The following is a 21,632-nucleotide window of genomic DNA, read 5'->3' as shown; positions in this document are numbered from 1 at the left end:
TTGGCCACCTTCTTCCCACCTCCGCACCCTTCGAAGGAGGAAGAGAGACTCCACCATCTAGACCCAAAACGAGCACTCTCTTTCTATCTCGACTGCTCAAAAGATTTCTGGGTGGACGATCAACTCTTTGTTGGATATTTCCGGGCCAATAAAGGTTGGGCTGTGCAGAAACGTACCATCTCTCGATGGGTTGCATTATAATCTGCTATTCCTTGGCAAAGAAGGAAGTTCCAGTGGGACTCCGTGCCCACTCCACCAGGGCAACGGCAACTACTACTGCCTTGGGGCGTAGAGTCTCACTCCTTGACACCTGTCAGTCGGCCACGTGGGCATCTCTGCACACTTTCACCAAACATTATTGCCGTGACAGCCAAGTTCGGAGAGACGGCTATTTTGGCCACTCTGTTCTCTAGGACTTTCTGATTTTAACTTGGTTTGCAGACCCACCTCCAGGATTGGCATTGCTGTTGTATCTATTCTAAAGTTAAGGAATCTATAACTGCAGTTTCTTTCAGATTAACAAGTTACTTACCTTCGGTAACAATGTTTCTGTAAGAGACATATGTAGTTATAGATTCCTTACCGCCCCAACCATCCTCCCTGTTCTGCAAACTGACTTCTAGGGATAGAGACTCCTTTCCAGGGCCCTATTTTGTGCACCAGTGGTCAGTGTCTTGCATTGCTCTGCGCGTCTGGCGTGGAAAGTCGTGTCAGAACTGACGTCAGCGCGCCGGGTCGGTGTCTAAATAGACACCGCGACGTCATCTCGGCGAACACGACACTGACGGCGAACGTGACTGACACCACCCAGCAACTTGCAGGGGTACTGCCAAAGAAAAATTCTCCAGATCCAGTCTGACCTCTGTGGGTAATTCTAAAGGTAATTAATCTGTAACCACATATGTCTCTTACATACACATCGTTACCGAAAGTAATTAACTTGTTCGTCAGAGTGACTGGCAACAGGCTAAGTAGATCTGAAGTGTTTCTGTTGTCCTTGACCCATCTATTTGTCCGTTCATTCAGCTTTTTGAGGTTGCTAGATCTGCCCTCTTTGTTCAAATCACCTGGTTTACAACACTTGTTGCTGCCAAAGCCCTCTGTGATGCCACATTGACTTGAATGTGGTTGTCCCCTTTATAATGTGCAATCCTTTTCAACCAATGCACAGTTGTTCACTACATCTCTTGGCCCTGAAAATTGTTGTCATGGTTGCAATAACATAAGCTTGTCACGTGAGTGTGCAGCAGACACTTTCAGTCCAGCCGCCTTGCACAACATTCTTTCCAGACACGCTGGTGTTGAGGACTTAGATTACATTTCTGCTGAAGGAAGTAACACCTTTCCATGTTGGGCAGGCTGTCACTCTTTTGAACTGCTTTGCCCCCACTTGATCCCTTGAAAGTGGGGAAGATATTCTATTGTTTAGTACCAAAGAGAGCCCTTTGTTTCTTCATTGATTGTACAAAGGAACATCGAGAGGACAATCAACTCCTTGGAGGTTTCTCGAGAGCAAAGAAGGGGAAAACAGTGCAGAAAAGAACTATTCTAACTGGATTGCCCCCGGCATAATAATCGGCTATGCACTAGTATAGAACAGCCATTTGAGGAACTAAGAGCTCATTTCAAATGATCCAAGGCTGCTAATACTACACTTGCAAAAAAGAGAATTGCTAGCCCTCCCAATTGTTTAGTCTCTCAACGCTTTGAGACTACAAACAAAAAATGAGTCATTTGTTTGTGTGGGTAATTTTATTTAACCCTTTTGAACTTATTTTGATAGTATTTATCTATTTCATAGGCGAGAAGAACACTTTACAAACACCTTTACAAAACACAATTACACATATTTACAACTACTGTACAATTGACATATATACAATTAAGCAAACAATTATACACAAACTTCTTTTACCAAAGAATATAGTGATTATGTATCCACAAATAATTAATCTTTGCGAAATTTCAAACCACTATTAAACCCATAAGGTGAAAGAATGGCAACAAGAATTGAATTTTTGTTTAGCAATCAATTCAGAGATAATGAATAATCCCTTCAAGGGCAGATATTTTGTAGTGCCTGTCTGCCGTTTGCCGACGCGTTTTGAATCTGTAAAAAATCACAGATTCTCCTCAGGGCTCTTTCATTGTAGTTGATCTATACAAATGAGAATATAAAGGAAGTTTGTTTTAATAAATGGGAATTAGTTGCTTTAAAACCCCCTATGGTTGCTGAGAGTTACTGGACTAGTTACCTTCATGAAAAGGCGGCACGGTCTCGTGGTCCAATTGTTCACGAGGGGCTGTTGCATGTATATATTCGGTCCAGCTGCCCACTCGTCCCAGGACCAGACTCCGTTGTTTCATAAGCTAATACTACACTAGCATGTGGCGTACCTGTCCTGGGTATCTGTCAGGCAGCAACATGGGCATCAGTGCACACGTTCACAAAGCATTATTGTCTTGGAGGTCTGGTTCGTATGGATGGGTAATTTGCCTGTTTCTTTCTCCAGAACTTTTTGATCTGAGTAATTCCACAGCTCCACCACCGGGGGAAGTATGGATTTGATGTCTTTTCAGAAGGTGAATAATAAGAAGTATCTATCAGAAGAAACTTTCCTTTCCTTCGGTAACGCTCTTTCTGGTGGATAATCTCTCTAAATGCAGATTCCTCATCAAAACATTATCCTCCCTATTCTGTATGGACTTTTTGAAAAGATCCCAATGTAGAGATCTGCACACTGGTCAGACCTTTGTGACGACGGGCTTTGCATCTGAGGATGCAGACAAGCCTACAAAATCAACTGAACATTTCCCGACCTTGTTTGACACCTGGGGGGAATATAACACGGTGAGGAATCTGAGGTTAGATAGAGAATGGTCCAGGAAGAGTATTTCAGATGGTAAGTAACATGTATGAGTGTCCAATCTTACCATGTATTTTTTAATCGAGTTATTAAATCGTGCGTTTTTTAGATTTGCTTGTCCTAAGGCTGTTGTCATTTAGACGTGATAGCGAAAACTTAAAGAGCCATTGATCTAAGCTGCTTGAGCCCAAAAGGAATTGAGTCATGCAAGATATCGGTAACAACAATGAGTGTACTCTCTTGTACACTAATGCAATCTTACAACCAGGTGGTGTTAAGTTTTGAACAGGACCTTTATTAAGCACATTTACCTGAATAATACCTTGTAGAGCTATTGAGATATGTGAAAATATGTGGTTATCTGCCTAAATCAAACTGGGATACACAGTTAAAGGTAAGTAACTTGATCATTACTTTGTATAAAATTGTTTTATTTTTTCTAGGTTCTGCATTTGATTGGGATGGCCCTCCAAGAAGAAAAACAACATCTTGAGAGCACCAATGATGATAATATCATAATGTTCACCTTTACTCAAAAGATTTCACGTAAGTTTGAGCACCTAAATAATATGCGTTTTAGTTTTTCTTTTGTAAATGGTTCCAAAATATAAAAAAACATGAGAAAACCTTTGCCTAACACTCAGACAACAATTGTAATATGTCATTGGCTGATCACATTTTTGTTTAACAATTCTTAACACCCTTATTGAGCATCGCTGTTCTCATGTCCTACTTGTTTCCCATGTTTTAATTTGAAGGTACCTCTGTGTAGGAAAGTAGGATCTGCTTTCATGGTCATCCCACAATTTGCTGATGTCATTATGTTTTACTGACTAGTCTAAAGAAGTTTGGGTGGTGTGGCACTCTGTTATTTAAATTATAGGTTCAATTTCCTCCTAAGGTAGCTCAGGTGCTGACCAGTTTGCTCCCACTGACCATTTGGGAGTTGTCGAATGAATCAAATTAAGAGCTGTCAAGTTTGGCAGAATAACTAGTCGCACTCTTTTGGGTGGATGAATCCCTCCAATATTTCGACTTCAGTTCAAAGATAAGGTATTTTTAAAGTATACCAACAAAAAATCATTTGTTATTCGAATTTATTCATAAGTTCAATGTAGTTCTCTTCATGTACTGTTACTTCACAGCCATATGGGAGTTCAACAACAATCCAATGCAATTAGAACAATCCATTAAGTTATCCAAATGCCCAATGCATTTCGTGCAGGCCGAACTTCATCAGGGGAAATACATTTCTGTGGGGTAGAATCAAACATACTACAATCACTGATATGAAAGCAGGTCACAATCTGTGGAAAGCATATCTGCGGTGTGGTATCACTCGGTCTATCTACATGCCGGTAGGTGGGAAAATGCGGGAATGTTTAAAAAAGGAGGATTGGAATGTGCAGCCCAGGTGATGTAGAAAAACGTAAATGATCTTGGGGTTAATACGAGGGTGCATGAACGTGAAAACGATATGACACCGAGTGAATTATTACGAGATAACAAACGGAGAACCGGAAACGTGTTGTTTGTTCCAAAGTACCGTGAGTGTAATTACATTAATGATAACACTGTGGTGTCCGTATTTCTTTTTAAAAAAGGATGTAAATGCGTTCACTGAGTAACATGCATTAGTATAGGGCAAGGTACCCTCTGTTGTGCACTCACCGGCTGAGCAATTCGGTTGGACATGTAGTTAATCCATGTTAGTCCCTTCCGAACTCGGGTTAGTGTGTTAATGCATGCGCATGCGCTATGGGTAAAATAGTGACCCGCGTAACCCGGAAGTGTATGAACACAATCTTACTGTCCTGAGGGATCGTTGATACCGATTACACTCTAAACGGTGTCTGTTTTACAAAGTGAACAATGACGATAAACTTTAAGCAAATCAACAATGCTGTTTAAAAAAACACATTCTAATTTCTCATTTAAGTGTGTGATCGGACTCGCAACCATATTGGTGCAGTCTGTGACAGGAAAACAAAAGAAGGACACAGAGTGTATAATGTTAAGTGTAACCCATATAAAAACCATCATAATGATGTTCAAAACAAAACATAAAAATCATCAGCCTGTCAAAAATGTCTGTATAAATCCTGGGCGATGCATAAACATGTTCATGGAAAGGTGATGTCAATGTTTAGGCTGATACAATTAGTTGAATGGCCTGTTATGGAAACTTGTTATTATAAAAAACATCTGTATTCAAGCCGTTCATTTAACCCCGTGGGGGTGCAGGAATTTAATTTCTTAATCCAGAATATCTCACGTTGGAGCAGTCTTTTTTTGTTGTCACAGCCTTGCTTCACAGGAACACACTCCAAAACCAAAAAACGAATCTGACTGATGTTATGATTGTTAGAAATGTAGTGTTCGGCTACAGGGGCCTTGGTGGATCTGTTTCTTATAGTACTCTCATGCTCCGTCAATCGAACTTTTATTTTCCTCTCTGTCTTTCCCACATAGGGGAGTCCACAGGGGCATTTAAGTAAATAAACCACATTTTTTGAGTTGCAAGTGACATTGGTAAAAAGTTTGATAGGTTTACCTGTGGTTGGATGGTTAATGCAGTTACCACGAATGATATTATTGCAGTGTCCACAGTTCGCACATGGGATCGTTCCTGTGTATTACTCATTCTTGTTGCATACTTCTTTTTCAATCATGTCCTTTATATTTTTAGATCTTTGATAGGCGAACAATGGTTTGCTGAAAAGTCCTTTGAAATCTGGTTCTTTTTCCACCATTTCCCAATTTTTAAGAACAATTCTCTTTATTTGATGACTTAGGTTGGAAAATTTTGATACAAACACTGGTCTGTTTTGGTTCGTGGCCTTTGTGTGTGTTTTCAATAGTTCTTCCCTCGGGATGATTTGTGTTCTGGTTTTAGCTTCTTCCAGGATGTTATCTGGATATTTCCGCTCAAGAAATTTCGTGATCATTAGATTTGCATTTTTTTCATAAGTCTGATCATCTGATGATATTCTTTTCATTCTTAGCAACTGAGAATACGGTAAATGCCGTTTCAATGACATAGGATGACAACTGTCGAAGATTAACATATTGTTTCTGTCTGTCTTTTTAGTATATACGTCTGTGTGAAAACGGTTGTTTTGCAAGGAAACTAGCACATCTAGGTATGGGATGGATCCGGTACTAGTGGTATGGGTAAACTGAATATGGTCATCAATGCTGTTGATGTCTTTGATGAAATCTTCAATCTCAGTCGAGGGACCTTTCCATACCAGGAAGATGTCATCTATAAATCTCCTGAATTTATGAATTTTAGTCTGCCATCTAGGATTTTCAAGTATGTTCTCAAGTTCCAACCGGTGCATGAAGAGATTTGCGTAGCTGGGGGCCGCACAATTCCCCATGGAAGTTCCAGCCAGTTTTGGAAATGTTGTTCGTTTCAGGAAAAATAGCTGTGGTACAGCGTAAAGTGCAATAGTTCCAACAGGAATACTTTAAGATCTTGCTTGATGTCATGGTTGATTAGAAACGACTCTATGGCTTCAATGCCTCTGTTGTGAGGAATGGACGTATAGAGTGAACATACGTCAATGGTACATAATGTTACTTCCAAGGTCTCATCTAGTTCAGTTTCGTGAGAAAATCTGTTGTATCACGAAGATACGTCGTCATTTTTTGAACTAATGGTTGTAAGTGTCGGGTCAAGTATTTTCCTATGGGTTCATGAATTGAGCCCTTTGTCGTCACAATGGGCTTGAACGGTGGTTTAACCAAATCCTTATGTATTTTTGGTAACATGTGGATGCTTGGACATTTTGGATGATCTTGAATTAGAAAACTTTTGTCTTTTTCGGTAATAGTTCCCATCTCTACCGCTTGGTTGATGATAACTTTCAAGGTATCTTTAAATACGTTGGTGGGGTCATGGGGTAATACCATATACAGTTTTTCATCGAACACATGGTTGTTTACACTCTCAAGGTAATATTCCATGTCCATTATAACGAGGGCACCTCCTTTATCGGCTTTACAGCATTTAATGTTCTTATTCACGATGATCTGGTTGATGGCTCGAAATTCATAGGTGGAAAGATTAGAGCGTTTAATGGATGGTTTCTTAAATAGTTACTTTATTTCGTTGGACGTGATTATTTCATTCGAATCAAGGATTTTATGGCTTACCGGGGCCTGAAATGTACTCTTACTTTTTAATCCAAGTGTTGTGTCTTCGCTTTGTGATGGTATCGTGGGTTCAATCACTACGTTTGTGAAAAAATGTCTCAAACGAAGAGTCCTCATGAACTTAAAGAAGCTCACTTCCGTTTCCAATTCATTGGTTTTGTAAGTGGGTACAAATGATAAACCACGCTGTAAAGTCGAAAGTTGATTCTTGGATAATCTTTCTTTCGAGATGTTAATGACTAAGTTGTTTTGCTGCGTGTCGATTGGGCTATTGAAGAGCCTGGCTCTCTTTGTGTTCTTGCTCCTCCTGGTTCGACGTGGTGGCTTTGGCCTCTCCCTAAAAAAGGCCTCTCTGATGTGGAGGCAGAGGTGTTGGTGGTGTCAGCCCTGTTGTCTGTTTGTTTTCCTCGTCTGTGTTCCCTGGGTCTCCTTTTGCGTGGAATCAAAAGATGATGAACTTCCTTCATCCGAAGATGGATTCTGAAATGGTCTTTGCTGTCTTCGTTGGGCATAGACCTCAGCCCAATTATACACCTCCCCAAGCTTATAGTCAATGGTGTCGCGCTTATATTGGTGAATCTTTGTCGTTTATCTCTCTTGTGTATTTGTCAAGCTGTACATTGATCTCTGTTAAAGCACGGTCAAGATCATCTTTTGAGAGATTACTTTCCAAGTTCACTTGGATCCTTTTAATGTCTTTGTCAAGGTCTTCTATGACTTTCGATAGTTCATCCACGATGAGTAAAATAAGGTCTAATGAACATTTATTCAATATTTCATACCACCGTTCTGTGAATTTTGGCTTGTTTCTGCAAAGTGTTGGCTTAAGGGCTATACGTAGCCCTCTTGGTATTCTTTGGTCCTTATGATACGTAATTAATGTTCCTGCGTGAAGTTTCTGATTTATAATCCTTTTAGAGGTGTATAGTAATTGTTTCAACAGGCTCTGTGATGAGAAAGTACCCGCAGCTGTGGGGTCTGCTTCCTGTATCAATGCGTAGATTCTATTTGTTTCCTCAGTGGAAAAGGCAAATGTGTTTGCTCTGTTTTCAGTTAAATTCGAAATGTCTTCGTACTCCATGATTATTGCACAATTCTCTGTAGGAGCCCACACTAGTAGGGTCAGCGTTCAGGAGAACGCTGACCCTACTAGCATTAACACACTAACCCGAGTTCGGAAGGGACTAACATGGATTAACTACATGTCCAACTGAATTGCTCCGCCGGTGAGTGCACAACAGCGGGTACCTTGCCCTATACTAATGCATGTTACTCAGTGAACGCATTTACATCCTTTTTAAAAAAAAAATACGGACGCCACAGTGTTATCATTAATGTAATTACACTCACGGTACTTTGGAACAAACAACATGTTTCCGGTTCTCCGTTTGTTATCTCGTAATAATTCACTCGGTGTCATATCGTTTTCACGTTCATGCACCCTCGTATTAACCCCAAGATCATTTACGTTTTTCTACATCACCTGGGCTGCACATTCCAATCCTCCTTTTTTAAACATTCCCGCATTTTCCCACCTACTGGCATGTAGATAGACCGAGTGATACCACACCGCAGATATGCTTTCCACAGATTGTGACCTGCTTTCATATCAGTGATTGTAGTATGTTTGATTCTACTCCACAGAAATGTATTTCCCCTGATGAAGTGCGGACTGCACGAAACGCATTGGGCATTTGGATAACTTAATGGATTGTTCTAATTGCATTGGATTGTTGTTGAACTCCCATATGGCTGTGAAGTAACAGTACATGAAGATAACTACATTGAACTTATGAATAAATTCGAATAACAAATGATTTTTTGTTGGTATACTTTAAAAATACCTTATCTTTGAACTGAAGTCGAAATATTGGAGGGATTCATCCACCCAAAAGAGTGTGACTAGTTATTCTGCCAAACTTGACAGCTCTTAATTTGATTACTGACTAGTCTAACTGGAAACCTGCTAACCAGGACCCCTGTCTCTCTGCTTCTCCCCTAAATTGGACTTGGTGAGTACTTAGGTACTCCCCTGATTAGCTACTTTGAACCCTGATAAGTCCCTAGTATTTGATACTAAGGTACCCAGGGCATAGGTACACTAGAGGTCTCCCATGGGCTAAAGCATGTATTATACCCATGCGGGACCACTCAAAATGTGACTTCAGGCCTGCCATTGCAGCCTGTGTAAGCTGGTGCTAGCACCACTCACGACAGATATGTTTCCTTATATCTGAGGTCACTGCACTTAAAACCAATAAGTCATCCCTGAGGCAGGCTTTTCAATCCTGAAGGCAGAAAGCTCCGTTCTAAGTGTGAGGGTGCCCCTGCATCCATGCGGTACAAAAGGGGGACGGACGGAGCATCTGAACCAATCAAACACTCACACCCTGCCAACAGATCTGGGTTTAATCCATCACCGTTCTTTAGCCCACTCCGCCAACCCAGTTCAGACATGGCCATATGCAAATCAGCCTGACCCTGTGCCTCATGGGAACAGTTCAGCCCGAACTGCCAAGCCATGCCTTTCCTGGACCGGAAACAAGCTTCCGAGGACCGGCTTCTGGCATTTCAGCCGTCTTCAGCCCAGCTTGCCTGCATCCATGGACACCCCTACAATCCATGGAGTACATTTTTCTGGGTTGTAAGTGTATCCGCAGTTATGATACATAGAGTGGCCTTGCGTCACTACGCGATGGCTAACTCTAAACTGGCTTTAACAAACCCTGTGCATGTTTGGTATCAAACATGTTAGAATAATGCCACGGTATGATTCCATGCACTGTAAGGCTCCTCCAAGAGGCCCTCAGTGCTCTCGGTACCAGTCTTCTAGTCCCAGACAGCAAACTATGGCAGCTGCCGACCCGAGACACGATTCTGCCCTCCTGTTGCTAAGCCAAGTTCAAGCAGGGGAAGGCAGTACAATAGGTTTTCTGTCACAGGGAGATGTGACCACCTCCCAGACAGGACTTGGTGTATTGGGCCAGTGTGGGGGCGCCTGCCAGTGCCACTCAGACTTCTTGAGGGGCACATTTGGTGCCCTCCTTGCATACTCCAGTCCAAACCAGTTCAGGGAGCCGTTGGCTCACGCTCTGGCGTGAAACTGGGCAAAGGACAGGGGAGTATCTGCCCCTCAGTTCAGCCTCTCCTCCTCTGGGAGGGACCCCTGAATTTGTTCAACCCTTTCCTTAGGGTATTTAAGGGCGTACCTGTGGATGGTTCCTTAGATTTGTCGTGGGACAAGATTCAGATCTGAAACCACTTCATCTTCGACCACCTGGGCACTCGCTGGACTCTGCTTTGGGAACCGAGACTGCAACTGGGAAGACCCCTGATGCTCCTGGCCTCGTCGTCCTGCAAGTCTTCTGCAACGTCTGTGCCTGTGCTCCATACAGGACCATGAAGGCCCACAGTGCAGAGGATAGGATGCAGGTGAAGATCTTGGCTGTAGGAGATGCATGAGGTAGGAGTTTCATGGAGCCCATAGATCTCTGGAGGAGAGAGTCAAAAAGCCTTTTCAATGGCAAGTTAACCCAATGCACAGGGATTCTGTTCCAGCCGTTCTGACTAGGGATATTGGCCTCAAACTCGGTGAGAAGACAGTGCAGGCCTCAAGGGAGTTGTAGAACCAACACCTGTTTTGCTGAGCCTTTCAAAGTCCGTAGGAGCCCAGGATCAGCAGACCGGTCAGCTGTGTTGCGGTGCCTGCAGATGCAGGGAAGTGACCTGTTCACATCAAGGGAAATTCCTTCAGGTTTCTTGGATGCCCACAGCTCCTGGGAGGGGTCCTGTATGGAGCACGGGCACAGACGATGCAGCGGACTTGCAGGACGATGATACCAGAAGCAGCATTAGTCTTCCTAGTCGCAGTGTCTATGTCCAAGGTGAAGTCTAGCGAAGTCCAGAGTTCTCAGACGGTCGAAGATGAAGTGGTTTCTGATCTGAATCTTGTCCCACAACGAATCTAGGGACCCACCCAAAGGTAAGCCATTAAGTACCCTAAGGAAAGTGTTGGGACGATTCAGGGGTCCCTCCCAGGGAGCGGTCGGAAAGTGGGAAGGATACTCCCATGTCCTTTGTACAGTTTTGCGCCAGAGCAGGAGCCAACTGCTCTCTGAGCTGGTTTGAACTGGAGTATCCTGGTTCTTGGGGTATTCAGGGATGGGGTGACTCTCCAACTTTCCTCCTTCCACAGGGTTTCTTCATGGTCCACTGGGAAGGGTCCTTCTTCTTTAAAATTTCAACCACGATTTACCTATTGACTAACATTGAGCACACAATTGTGTTCCCACTCTGCACACGACCTCCGTGGGGTTCCTAGATACTAACCTTAGGTGGTTCCTTGGGTCCCCAGCTCTTCTACATTTTCTGGGTCCATTCTCGACTTAGGTCGTAATTCGCATTCCACTATTTTAGTATATGGTTTGGTGTCAAAGTCCAAATAAATCCAGATAAATCTTAAGAAAAAGGTTCAGTTTATTGAAGAGAAGCACAGTACATCTGTTCAGGCTGAAATGCCGTTCTCAAGTCCTCAAACACATTCTGACAGTGATGTCACACAAACTGCAGAGTCAGTGCCACAGATCAAAAGAATACACATTCTAGTTTAAAAGGGCAATACAATAAAAGGGGAAATGCAAACTTATATCACAAGATATAACACATTTCCTCCCTTAGAAAATCAAGGTAACACATTACTGCATTTGGAAACACGTCTAACATTCCACACATGTCCGTCCTGTGTTACAATACTATTTCGATTGACCTTGACAACTCTAACTGGTTTACCAAATTTGTTATTCCCTTTAAGAATAATGCCCGTTTTTTTAATCCTAACCAATTCTCCAACTCTAAAATCAGTAGCTTTAACTTTCATGCGGAGATCATACAAATTTTTACTCTTCAGTTGTTTCTTCTCAATATTGCGGGCTAGCATTTCATTATCAACATCTGAAGAATAACACTTCACATTCTTCTTAAGCCACCAAGGGCATAGTTTAAAAATTGGATCCCGCCCCTTTAGCAAACGGAAAGTTGAAACCTCTGTTGTTGAATGAGGGGTTATGCGGTACATCCATAATCTTTCCCTCAATTTATCTTTCCAATCAGCCCCAAAACCTCTAGCCCACATAATAACTTGCTTTAGGACCCTGTTAAACCTCTCCACCTGGCCACTTCCTTGAGGTTCCTAGAGAGGAGTAGTAACATGACTGATATTATGACATTTTAAAAATTCTTCCATCTCATAAGATTTTAGTTGTACTCCATTATCAGAAATGATGACTTCTGGTGTTCCTTCTCGAGCAAAAACTTCCTTTAAGAATAAAATGACACTTTTGGTATCCACACGTGGAACCAACTGAACTTCAGGCCACTTCGTATGGCAATCCACCATGACAATAGCAAATCTACAATCTTGTGGCAAATAATTGAATGGACCAGCAATGTCCAATCCTAATTTTTGCCAGGGAAAACTAGGCCATTTAATTGGAACCTGAGGAGCAGAATGACATTTAAGGGATATCTCACTATTAACACACTCCGTGCATTCTCTCACAACTCTATCCACAAATCTATCCATGCCAGGCCACCAAAATGTGGATCTGATAAGTTTTTCATGGATGACATACCCAAATGTGTTTCATGACTCAAAGATAAAATTGTTTCACGTAAAGAGCTGAGAGGAATAAACTTTCCATCCTTGTATACCATACTAGCAGCCCGTCCCGACGTTGTCTGGGTATGAATTGCTGCCGGCCAGTAGTATATTGTTTTGTAGGATTTCGTTTTGATAGCATTTCTTATCTGTGACGGGCCTGTGAAACTCTCCGATTCACAGTGCACTGCTGATGCACTTAAGAGTGCGCGTTCAGTAGTGTGTGAACTCGAGTTTCCCTACTTTATTTTTCCTTGCAATATTATATAGAGCGAACTCGACAACATGGCATGAGCACAATTTACATTACAGAAGAACACATTGTGGTAGGCACGGGGAGACAAAGCGATTTGCCTGGAATCACAGGATGTTGAGCTGATGCAGAGATTCGAACGTAGCACCCCAGCTTTAAAGTTCGCAATTCTAGAACTTGTGGCGGGAGGTGTGTCTAAAAGTGTATGTCGGTGCTGGCCATCAATGAGAGAGACCTGTGCATTTTTCAATTGGGTGGTGAAAAAATATGAGTATGTTGCTGGAGATGTGGGCCTCCTTGCCACCAATGAACTTACCTGGGGAGGGTAAACACCCATTATTCCGCAACTTTCTTTCCGCATACCATCACTACGAAAGTACCATGACTCCGCAATGCCATTATAACGCATGGCATTACATTTTATATGCTTTTACCACGCATATATTTACAACGAAATTCGTTGTAAATGCATGAATGGTAAAAGCATGTTTTTTTTTAAATATTTGGATAAGGTAAGTATGGGTATAGGGGTATATGTTTGGGGGTACTGAGGTATATGTTTTGGGGTGTTTGGGTATTTTAAGGGTTCAGATATAGTTTTGGGTTATGGAGTACAGGGGTAGTTTTAGGGATAGGTATGGGTTTTGGGGTACAGGGGTATTTTTAGGGTTCAGGGGTAGGTTTGGGTTTTGGGCTGCAAGGGTATTTTAAGGATTCAGGGTTAGGTTTGGGTATTGGGGTATAGGGGTATTTTAGGGTTCAGGGGTAGGTTTGGGTTTTGGGGTACAGTGGTATTTTTAGGGTTCAGGGCTAGGTTTGGGTTTTGGGATACAGGGTTATTTTTAGGGTTCAGGGGTAGGTTTGGGTTTTGGGGTACAGTGGTATTTTTAGGGTTCAGGGCTAGGTTTGGGTTTTGGGATACAGGGTTATTTTTAGGGTTCAGGGGTAGGTTTGGCGGTTGAGGTACTGGGGTATTTTTAGGGTTTAGGAATAGGTTTGGGTTTCTGGGTACATGGTATATTTATAGGGTTAAGATGGGTTAGTGTTTAAGGGGGTTTAGGTATTTTAAGGAGCAAGGGTGGGTTATGATTATGGGGTGCAGGGGTATTTAAAGGGAGCAGGATGGGATTAGCACACAATATGAGACATGGCATGAAGGGCGGACCGTACCACACGCCCCCAGCGTTTGTCACGCCCCCAGCACACGCCCACAGCACAACGCAGACCCGCCCACAAGGGACTACTTTGCTAGCACGGTTCTTTTACCTTTTAAATGTATATGGTGGGCATCTGCATAGCCTATGTCCTTCTGCTGCAACTGCCCTTTCCAACGCTGTATTTGGTGTTCTGATTGGTGCTGTGGTTCCTGAGATTACCCACCTCAAAGGTTTGGGCACTCTCTTTATTATATTAGTATGGATGGATTACCTTCCACCACAATCTCTTCAGCAATCTTCCAAAACGGTTGCAGATCTTCCGTAATCTCATTCTTTTGTGGGTAACCCACCAAGGTAAATTTAATAACATCTTGTAACAAACTATCTTCATTCATTCCCTTCATCCACAATTCCTCAGAAATAACACCAAACCTTCCAGGCAACAACTCTGTAATACAGGAAAAAATCTCACCAGAACACTCTTCACCCTCAACTTCGTAAGGTAGCCTTTTTTTTTTTTCTTCAAATAAATATTTATTGTTGCACAAGGCGCATCACAGGAGAATACACGAGGACACGGGCTGGCTTCAACATTCAGCCAGTATCCGTCGGATCCGCAACTTTTCTTTTGCCCATGAGGATCGCCCACCAATCAACCGCGACATTGCAATTAAAACCAAAGCATGTTACAAATGCAGATGATGAAGTAATAACAACCCCTAACAAACAGCTCCTGCCCTGCCCGCCCCCCACCCCAGCGTCCGTCCACCCTTTCCTGATGAAATTACCACCGTCGAACAAAAACAGGGTACCACCGTGTCACAGGTTAAGAGGCCCAACCTCAGCCCCCATTATCATGCATGGAGTGATCCGCATGTTAAGGAGCGCCCTCTTTTAGAGCTTCTGTAGGTTCACTCTAGTCCGTGGTATTGCCTCCACTTTGTCCATACTCTCCGGAACTTCTTTGGGCAACCCCTGGCCTTATATGTCACTCTCTCCGCCGCCATATAGAGGTCTAGCCCCCTCCTCCACTCCTCCACTTCTGGTGGCTCGGCCGCTCCCCAACGGCGAGCAATGTCTCTCTTGGCCACCACTAGGGCCAGCACTAGAAATATGGTCAGAGGGCGGGCCAAGTCGACTTCGGTCTTCAACCCCAGCAATGCTAGCTTTGGGTCACGTGGTAGAGTAGTTTCCAGGACCTCCTCTAATTCTCCGAATATGTCCTCCCAGTATGACTGTATGATTCTACATCCCCAAAGTGTGTGGTAGAAATTTCCCTCCGGCTGGTGGCACCTAAGGCATGTCGTATCCATGGCCTCCCCCATTTTGTACAATTGCACCCTATCGTAGTATACTCTATGCAGCACTTTCAACTGTATGAGACGGAGTCTGGACTTAATCGCGACTTCACGAGGGTGCATGAGAATCAGCTCCCAGTCCAGATCTTCCATTTCCCCCGTGTCTGCCTCCCATCTATGACGCAAGTCTTGTAGGGTTCCTAATGTGTTGTTGGTCAGTGTCCTGTATGTAAGGGACACCGCCCCTCTCCCGATCTGCTCCTGTAGTAATCTACCCTCTAATGGGGCGTATTCTGGGATGTCTGTCAGATCGATGTTCTGTGCCCTCCAAGCGTGTCTGAGCTGTGAGTATCTGTAGTACTGAGTGTTGTGTAGGCCAAAGTCCTCCTGTAAAGCGTGGAATGTTTTGAATTCTCCCCTGGCAATCACGTCTCCTACGGTGGAGATGCCAATGGTATCCCACTGTCTAAAGCCTGTCAGTTTGTTGAGTTCAACCCAGCCACTTGCAGTGCCATAGCGGGGTCTGTCGGGTGGGTCGTTTGTCCCATCCCATGCGTTTGGTCGCCCTGCTCCACGCGGCCAGCGTGATCTTAGTAGCCGGCAGAAGGTGTCTCCCCGCTGAACCACCGTATAAGTAGTATAGAACGTTTGTGTGAGACCATTGTGATCTTTCTAGGGCATAAGTAGGGTGATCTATCGCTGCATGTAACCATTCATTTATCGGGGCAAGGTGCTCTGCCCAGTAGTATGCCTCCAGGTTGGGAAGGGAGATCCCACCACTGTATTGCTGGCGTTGTAGTGTGGCCATGGCTATTCTCGGGTGTTTCCCCAACCATAAGAAAGTTCGCAGATCACCGTGAATTTTGGGCAAGGTTGTGGGAGGGAGCGGGTAGTACTCATTTTGCAGTGCATAGAGGAACTTTGGTAGCAGAATCATTTTGTACAGAGCTGCGCGCCCCAGTAGGGTGAGCGGAAGCTGTCTCCACCGATCCATTTCTAGCTTCGCACTTGCCACGATGCGCGTCACATTGTTGTTAAGGGAGAGTGTTTCGTCTATCGTTATGAATACCCCCAGGTACTGTAATCCCTCTGTGGTGTGAATAAGGAGCTCAGGCAGGCACTCCCTCCGCTCTCGGCCCTGTGGGTCATACAGAATCGATTTATGCCAGTTGATAGTATGACCAGCTCTCGCCCCAAAATCATCTAACTCTTTGAACAGGACCGGGATCGTGTCATCCGGGTCCGTCACAAACAGCAGAACGTCGTCCGCATATAATGAGATTTTATCCTGGGCAGCTTCCGAGCCTCCCCAGGTGAACCCCCTAATCCCTTGATTCTGTCAGATCCGGATTGCTAGTATTTCAATCGTCAATGTGAACAGGAGGGGGGACAGTGGGCACCCCTGACGTGTTCCCCTGTGAATGCGGAATTCGCGCGACAGTCGTCCATTCACGCGCACCCGTGCCTTCGGGGCTGAGTATAGGAGTCTAATCCATTGTAGAAACTTAGGGCCAAAGCCGAACCTCCGTAGCGTCTGAAACAAGAAGGGCCAGTGGACTGCGTCGAAGGCCTTCTCGGCATCCAACGAGAGGAACCAGTGGGGCTCGCCCCTCCCTCTGACTTCCTGCAGCCAGTTATGGGTGCGGTGGAGGTTCAATTTGGTCGCCCTGTCTGGAAGGAACCCGGACTGATCTGCATGCACCAAATCAGAAATTACCCCCCGCAGGCGCCGGGCAAGTACCGTAGCCAGAATCTTCGTCTCCATATTAAGGAGGGAGATCGGGCGGTAGGAGGCACACTTGTCTATAGGGACAATTGTGGCCGTGGTCAGATCAGGCGGCAGGCTCGTCTTTTGGAATGCCTCGACAAATAGCTTTTTAAGATGGCGTTGCAACAGGTCCGCCATACGTTTGAAAAATTCCGCCGGGAAGCCGTTGGGTCCCGGTGTCTTCCCCGGCTTCAGGGACGCTATTGCCTCTTCTATTTCTTCTAGTGTGATCTCTGCTTCCAGGTCCGTGGCGTCCTCCTGGGACAGCGTCGGGACCTCCATGTCGCACAGATATTGGCTGGCTTCCGCCTCGCCACCCAAATCCCTAGCTCTATAAAAGTCCTCGTAATATGCCGCAAAGGCCTCCGCTATAGCCTCGTCCGTACAGGCTGATCTGCCTCCTAGCACTTCAATCCTATCAGCCCAGCGCGCCGCCCTTTCTCTCCTGCTCAGCCATGCTAGAAGTTGGCCCGATTTGTCACCCACGTCGTATAGGCGGTGGAGTGTCGCCAAAGCCTGTGTGCGTGATTCCCCAGTGACCAGTTCTCTATAGTGCCTCTGTGTGTCTAGTAGTTTCCTAAGTAATCTTTCCTCTTTTCGCTGGTGATATTCTGTCTCGAGGGCTAAGATCGTGGCCTCCTCTTTCGCCACTTCATGATGTAACTCCCTCCTCTCCGCTCCCAATCTGCTATTTATACGATACCTAAGGGTTGGCTTTAATGCTTCCCAGAGCGTGATCCCTGAGTCTACTGAGCCCTCATTCTCCGCCACGTATACCTTTATGTCTGCTCTAATTCCCTTCAATAGATCTGGTGACTGCATGTCCCATGTCGCGAGGCGCCATTCCATGGCTTTCACCTTCCTCCCACGTCCCAAATGTACATATAGGGGGGAGTGGTCCGAGATTCCTCGTGCTTTATAGTCCGCCAAGTCATTGACCGTGATTTCTTGCCTAGAAGTAAATATATAATCCAACCTGGAGAAGACCCGGTGAGCCCCAGAGTAGAAGGAGTAGGCCTCCTGAGTCGGGTGGAGCCATCTCCAGACGTCTGTGAGGCCCAAAGTGTGCATCTGTCGTGCCAGTGCCGTACCATGTCCCGCTGCGTGTGAGGACCCCGACCTGTCCCCCATGGCGCACATTACATCGTTAAAGTCCCCCCCCACGATCTGAATCGTATCTGCCGTGTCTAGAAGGATAGCAGAGACTGCGTTAAGGGTGCGTGCCTGTAGTTTTGGTGGGGCGTATGCAGAGACGATTGTGTACCTGCGCCTCCTCCATGTACCCTGTACTCCTGCATATGTCCCCTACGGGTCCAACCAAGTACGAGTGACCGCAAACGGTGTGGATTTTTTAACGAGGACCGCCGCCCCCCTGGAGTCTGCCGTGTATCCTGCGTGCGCTAACACCACGTGCCTACCCCGTGCTATAAAGGCGCATTGAGTGCCTCTCAGGTGAGTCTCCTGGAGTAATATAATGTCTGGCGCTTGCCTCTTAAGATATGCATTCACCAGGCCCCTTTTAATCTTTGACCCAAGACCATTCACATTCCAAGAGAGTATTGTGACGCCTGTGTCACCAGTGTGATTGTGATCTAGTGGGTTTCGTAAGGTAGCCTTGACAAACAATCCGCAACATTACATTTCCCTGGAACATATTCAATGCTAAAAGAGTACTCTTGTAATCTTGACATTAATCTTGCTATTCTAGCAGTAGCATTTAAACCTCCACCTGGCGATAAAATATTAATCAAAGGTTTGTGATCTGTCTTAATTATGAACCGTGCACCACAGATATAATTTCTGAAATGTTCTACACTCCACACACAAGCCAACAATTCCTTCTCTATTACCGTATAACGCCTCTCTGTAGCATTCAAAGTTCAGGATGCAAACGCTACATTCCACGCCTCCTTACCAGCCACCTGAGACAAAACACATCCTAGCCCATAAAGACTAGCATCAACCGTAAGAACACATCTTACCCATACAAAATGGCTTGAGAGATGGAGCAGCAACCATATCTTTTTTTATATTCTCAAACGCAACTTGCTGCCTTGTACCCCACACAAATTCCACATTCTTCCTGGACAATTCTCCCAAAGGTTCCAATTTTTCAGCAAAATTCCTTATAAATGTACTGAAGTATTCACATAGCCCCGAGAATGATAGCAGTTTCTCTTTTGAATCAGGAGATGGTGCCTTAAGTATTGCATCAACTAATGACTTTTTAGGAATCACACCCTCTTTTGACAAAGTGTGCCCAAGATATTTTACCGAATCTTGATATAGCTTACACTTATTCTTCTTTTAGGTAAGACCATGTTCTTTAAGAAAATTGCATACTGTCTTAATATGTTCTGAATGTCACATTCTATTTTGTGAAAAAATCAATATATCATCCTGGAAGCACTTTACAAAAGAGTCTACGCTGTTGAATAGATGGCACATAGATCTCTGAAAGACGGAGGCCGCAGAAGCCAGCCCAAAAGGCATCCTCCTAAACTAAAATAGACCAAAAGGCGTGATAAAAGCCGTCAAATGTCGAGATTCCTCTGATAACTCCACTTGATGATAGGCCGACCTGAGATCCAAAGTCGAGAAAATCGTAGCTCCACCCAACATGCTAATGACCGCATTTATGTTTGGTAGGGGATGACAATCTACCAAAATGTTAGCATTCAAAGCTCGAAGATCAACACATAGCCTCAAAGAATTATCAGATTTCTGTGCTAAAACAATCGTAGAAACCCACTCCGATGACTCCACTTCCTCAATTACTCCTTCATGTAACATCTCTTTTAACAGCTTTCCTAGTTCTTCTCTCACATTCAATGGAACATTCCTCAATTTTTGTCTTACAGGAATAGCATCTTTCTTTAATTTAATCACATAACGAAAACCCTCTAATCTCCCCAAAGAATCTGAAAATACCTCTGGAAATTCTTTTCCAATGTCATCAAAATCATCATTCAAGATTTTTTCATCCAAGACTCCTTTATCTTCCACAACCATTACTGGTTCTTTGTTCAGAGGATTAAGCGTTATCCCTAGTTTCCACTGATCACGCCATCCCAACCCTTCCTAGCAACGTATCATTTTATAAATGCTGTTCTTTCCTTAAACTCAACCTCTGAAGCAACATAACCTATAAAATCAATTGCAATTTCGTTAAAGCTTTGTGCTAAAATATCCGGAGGATTCAAATCACTCAAGGATAAAACATTACCATACTTTTCATTGAAATATACCTCAGTTATAATGGTCCATGGAGAACCAGAGTCCGCCATCAGTTCAAGTGTTTCACTGAGGAAAGTAACTACACATTTGTGGGATCCCAGACTGTCTTCAACTGCAATTGATTTTATCGGTTATTTTGCTGTTAATGTAACATTCTATTTTGTGAAAAAATCAATATCCCATCCTTGTCGCCAATGTAAAAGTCCAAATAAAGCTTAAGAAAAAGGTTCAGTTTATTGAAGAGAAGTACAGTACATCTGTCCAGGCTGAAATGCAGTTCTCAAGTCCTCAAACACATTCTGACAGTGATGTCACACAAACTGCAGAGTCAGTGCCACAGATCAAAAGAATAGTTTAAAAGGGCAATACAAAGAAGGGGAAATGCAAACTTATATAATAAGATATAGCACATGGTCTCCCCGGGGGCCACTCTGTATTCTGTGCTGTTTACGAATTCTATTGACCAAGTATTTTGTGTATTGTGTTGTATCACCGGGTAGGAGATAATACATTGTGTTAGTGAGTGGTAGTTATAAATACATATAGTTATAACTGCACTGTGTGGTTCTTTTTCACTTAACCCATACCATAAGATTAAGTACTGGGAAAACAAGCTTCTTTACACTCCTTTTGGACTAATCCTGAAGGCTGATCTCTATAGCTACCACTTAGAGAGCTTTCTAAGTTTGTCTAAGACCACAAAACTCACCATAATAGTTGTCTAAATAAGTGCAGGCTGCTACAGTTATCTAAGTGGGCACCATATACTAATTCAGCCTTTTACAGTACCGCTTCATTTTCCCTGTGAAGGACCAACCCCGAATATTTAACAGAATCACTCATCCACCTAATCTTCAACTCCAATGGCATAGACCCACTCGTGAGCGGGAAAAGCTCTGCTTTTCCCAGTTTGTAACTATACCTGAGTTTCTACCAAACTTACTCACCTCCTTAATCTATTGGGCTAGATTCATCGGTGTGACGTACATACAGAAGAATATCCATATCACCTACATACATGAGTGTAAAATGTAGCCAGAGCAAAAATGCAAATCTGTGTGTCGGTTGGGCTTCTTGTAGCTGTGTAGAAAAAGGGTCCCTAGCCAATACAAGAAGTAGAGGGAACAGGAGGCAATCCCTGTTGCTTGCCTCTAGCTCAACAGTGCCTGGAATTTAGTGGCAGGCTTTGTGTACAGTCAACTTTCTACATTAAGAAAACTCTCAGCTTAGGATGA

At 43.9% G+C, this 21,632-nt stretch overlaps 1 protein-coding gene across 3 annotated transcripts in view; it reads left to right on the top strand.

Moving 5' to 3' along the window:
- The window catches only part of UBR2 (ubiquitin protein ligase E3 component n-recognin 2), a 1,804,160-nt gene that overhangs the window by 929,716 nt on the left and 852,812 nt on the right, over positions 1 to 21,632 (top strand). For all 3 annotated transcript variants that reach the window (XM_086927821.1, XM_086927820.1, XM_086927822.1), the window contains one exon: positions 3,311 to 3,413. In XM_086927821.1, coding sequence (XP_086783947.1) covers positions 3,311 to 3,413 — 103 coding nt within the window. The remainder of the gene's footprint in view (positions 1 to 3,310; positions 3,414 to 21,632) is intronic.

This window comes from Lissotriton vulgaris, chromosome 6, assembly GCF_964263255.1.
Source record: "Lissotriton vulgaris chromosome 6, aLisVul1.2, whole genome shotgun sequence".
Classification (NCBI taxonomy): Eukaryota; Metazoa; Chordata; class Amphibia; order Caudata; family Salamandridae; genus Lissotriton; species Lissotriton vulgaris.
The sequence above is the reverse complement of the archived record's forward strand: the minus strand, read 5'-3'. Positions and strand labels throughout refer to the sequence as shown.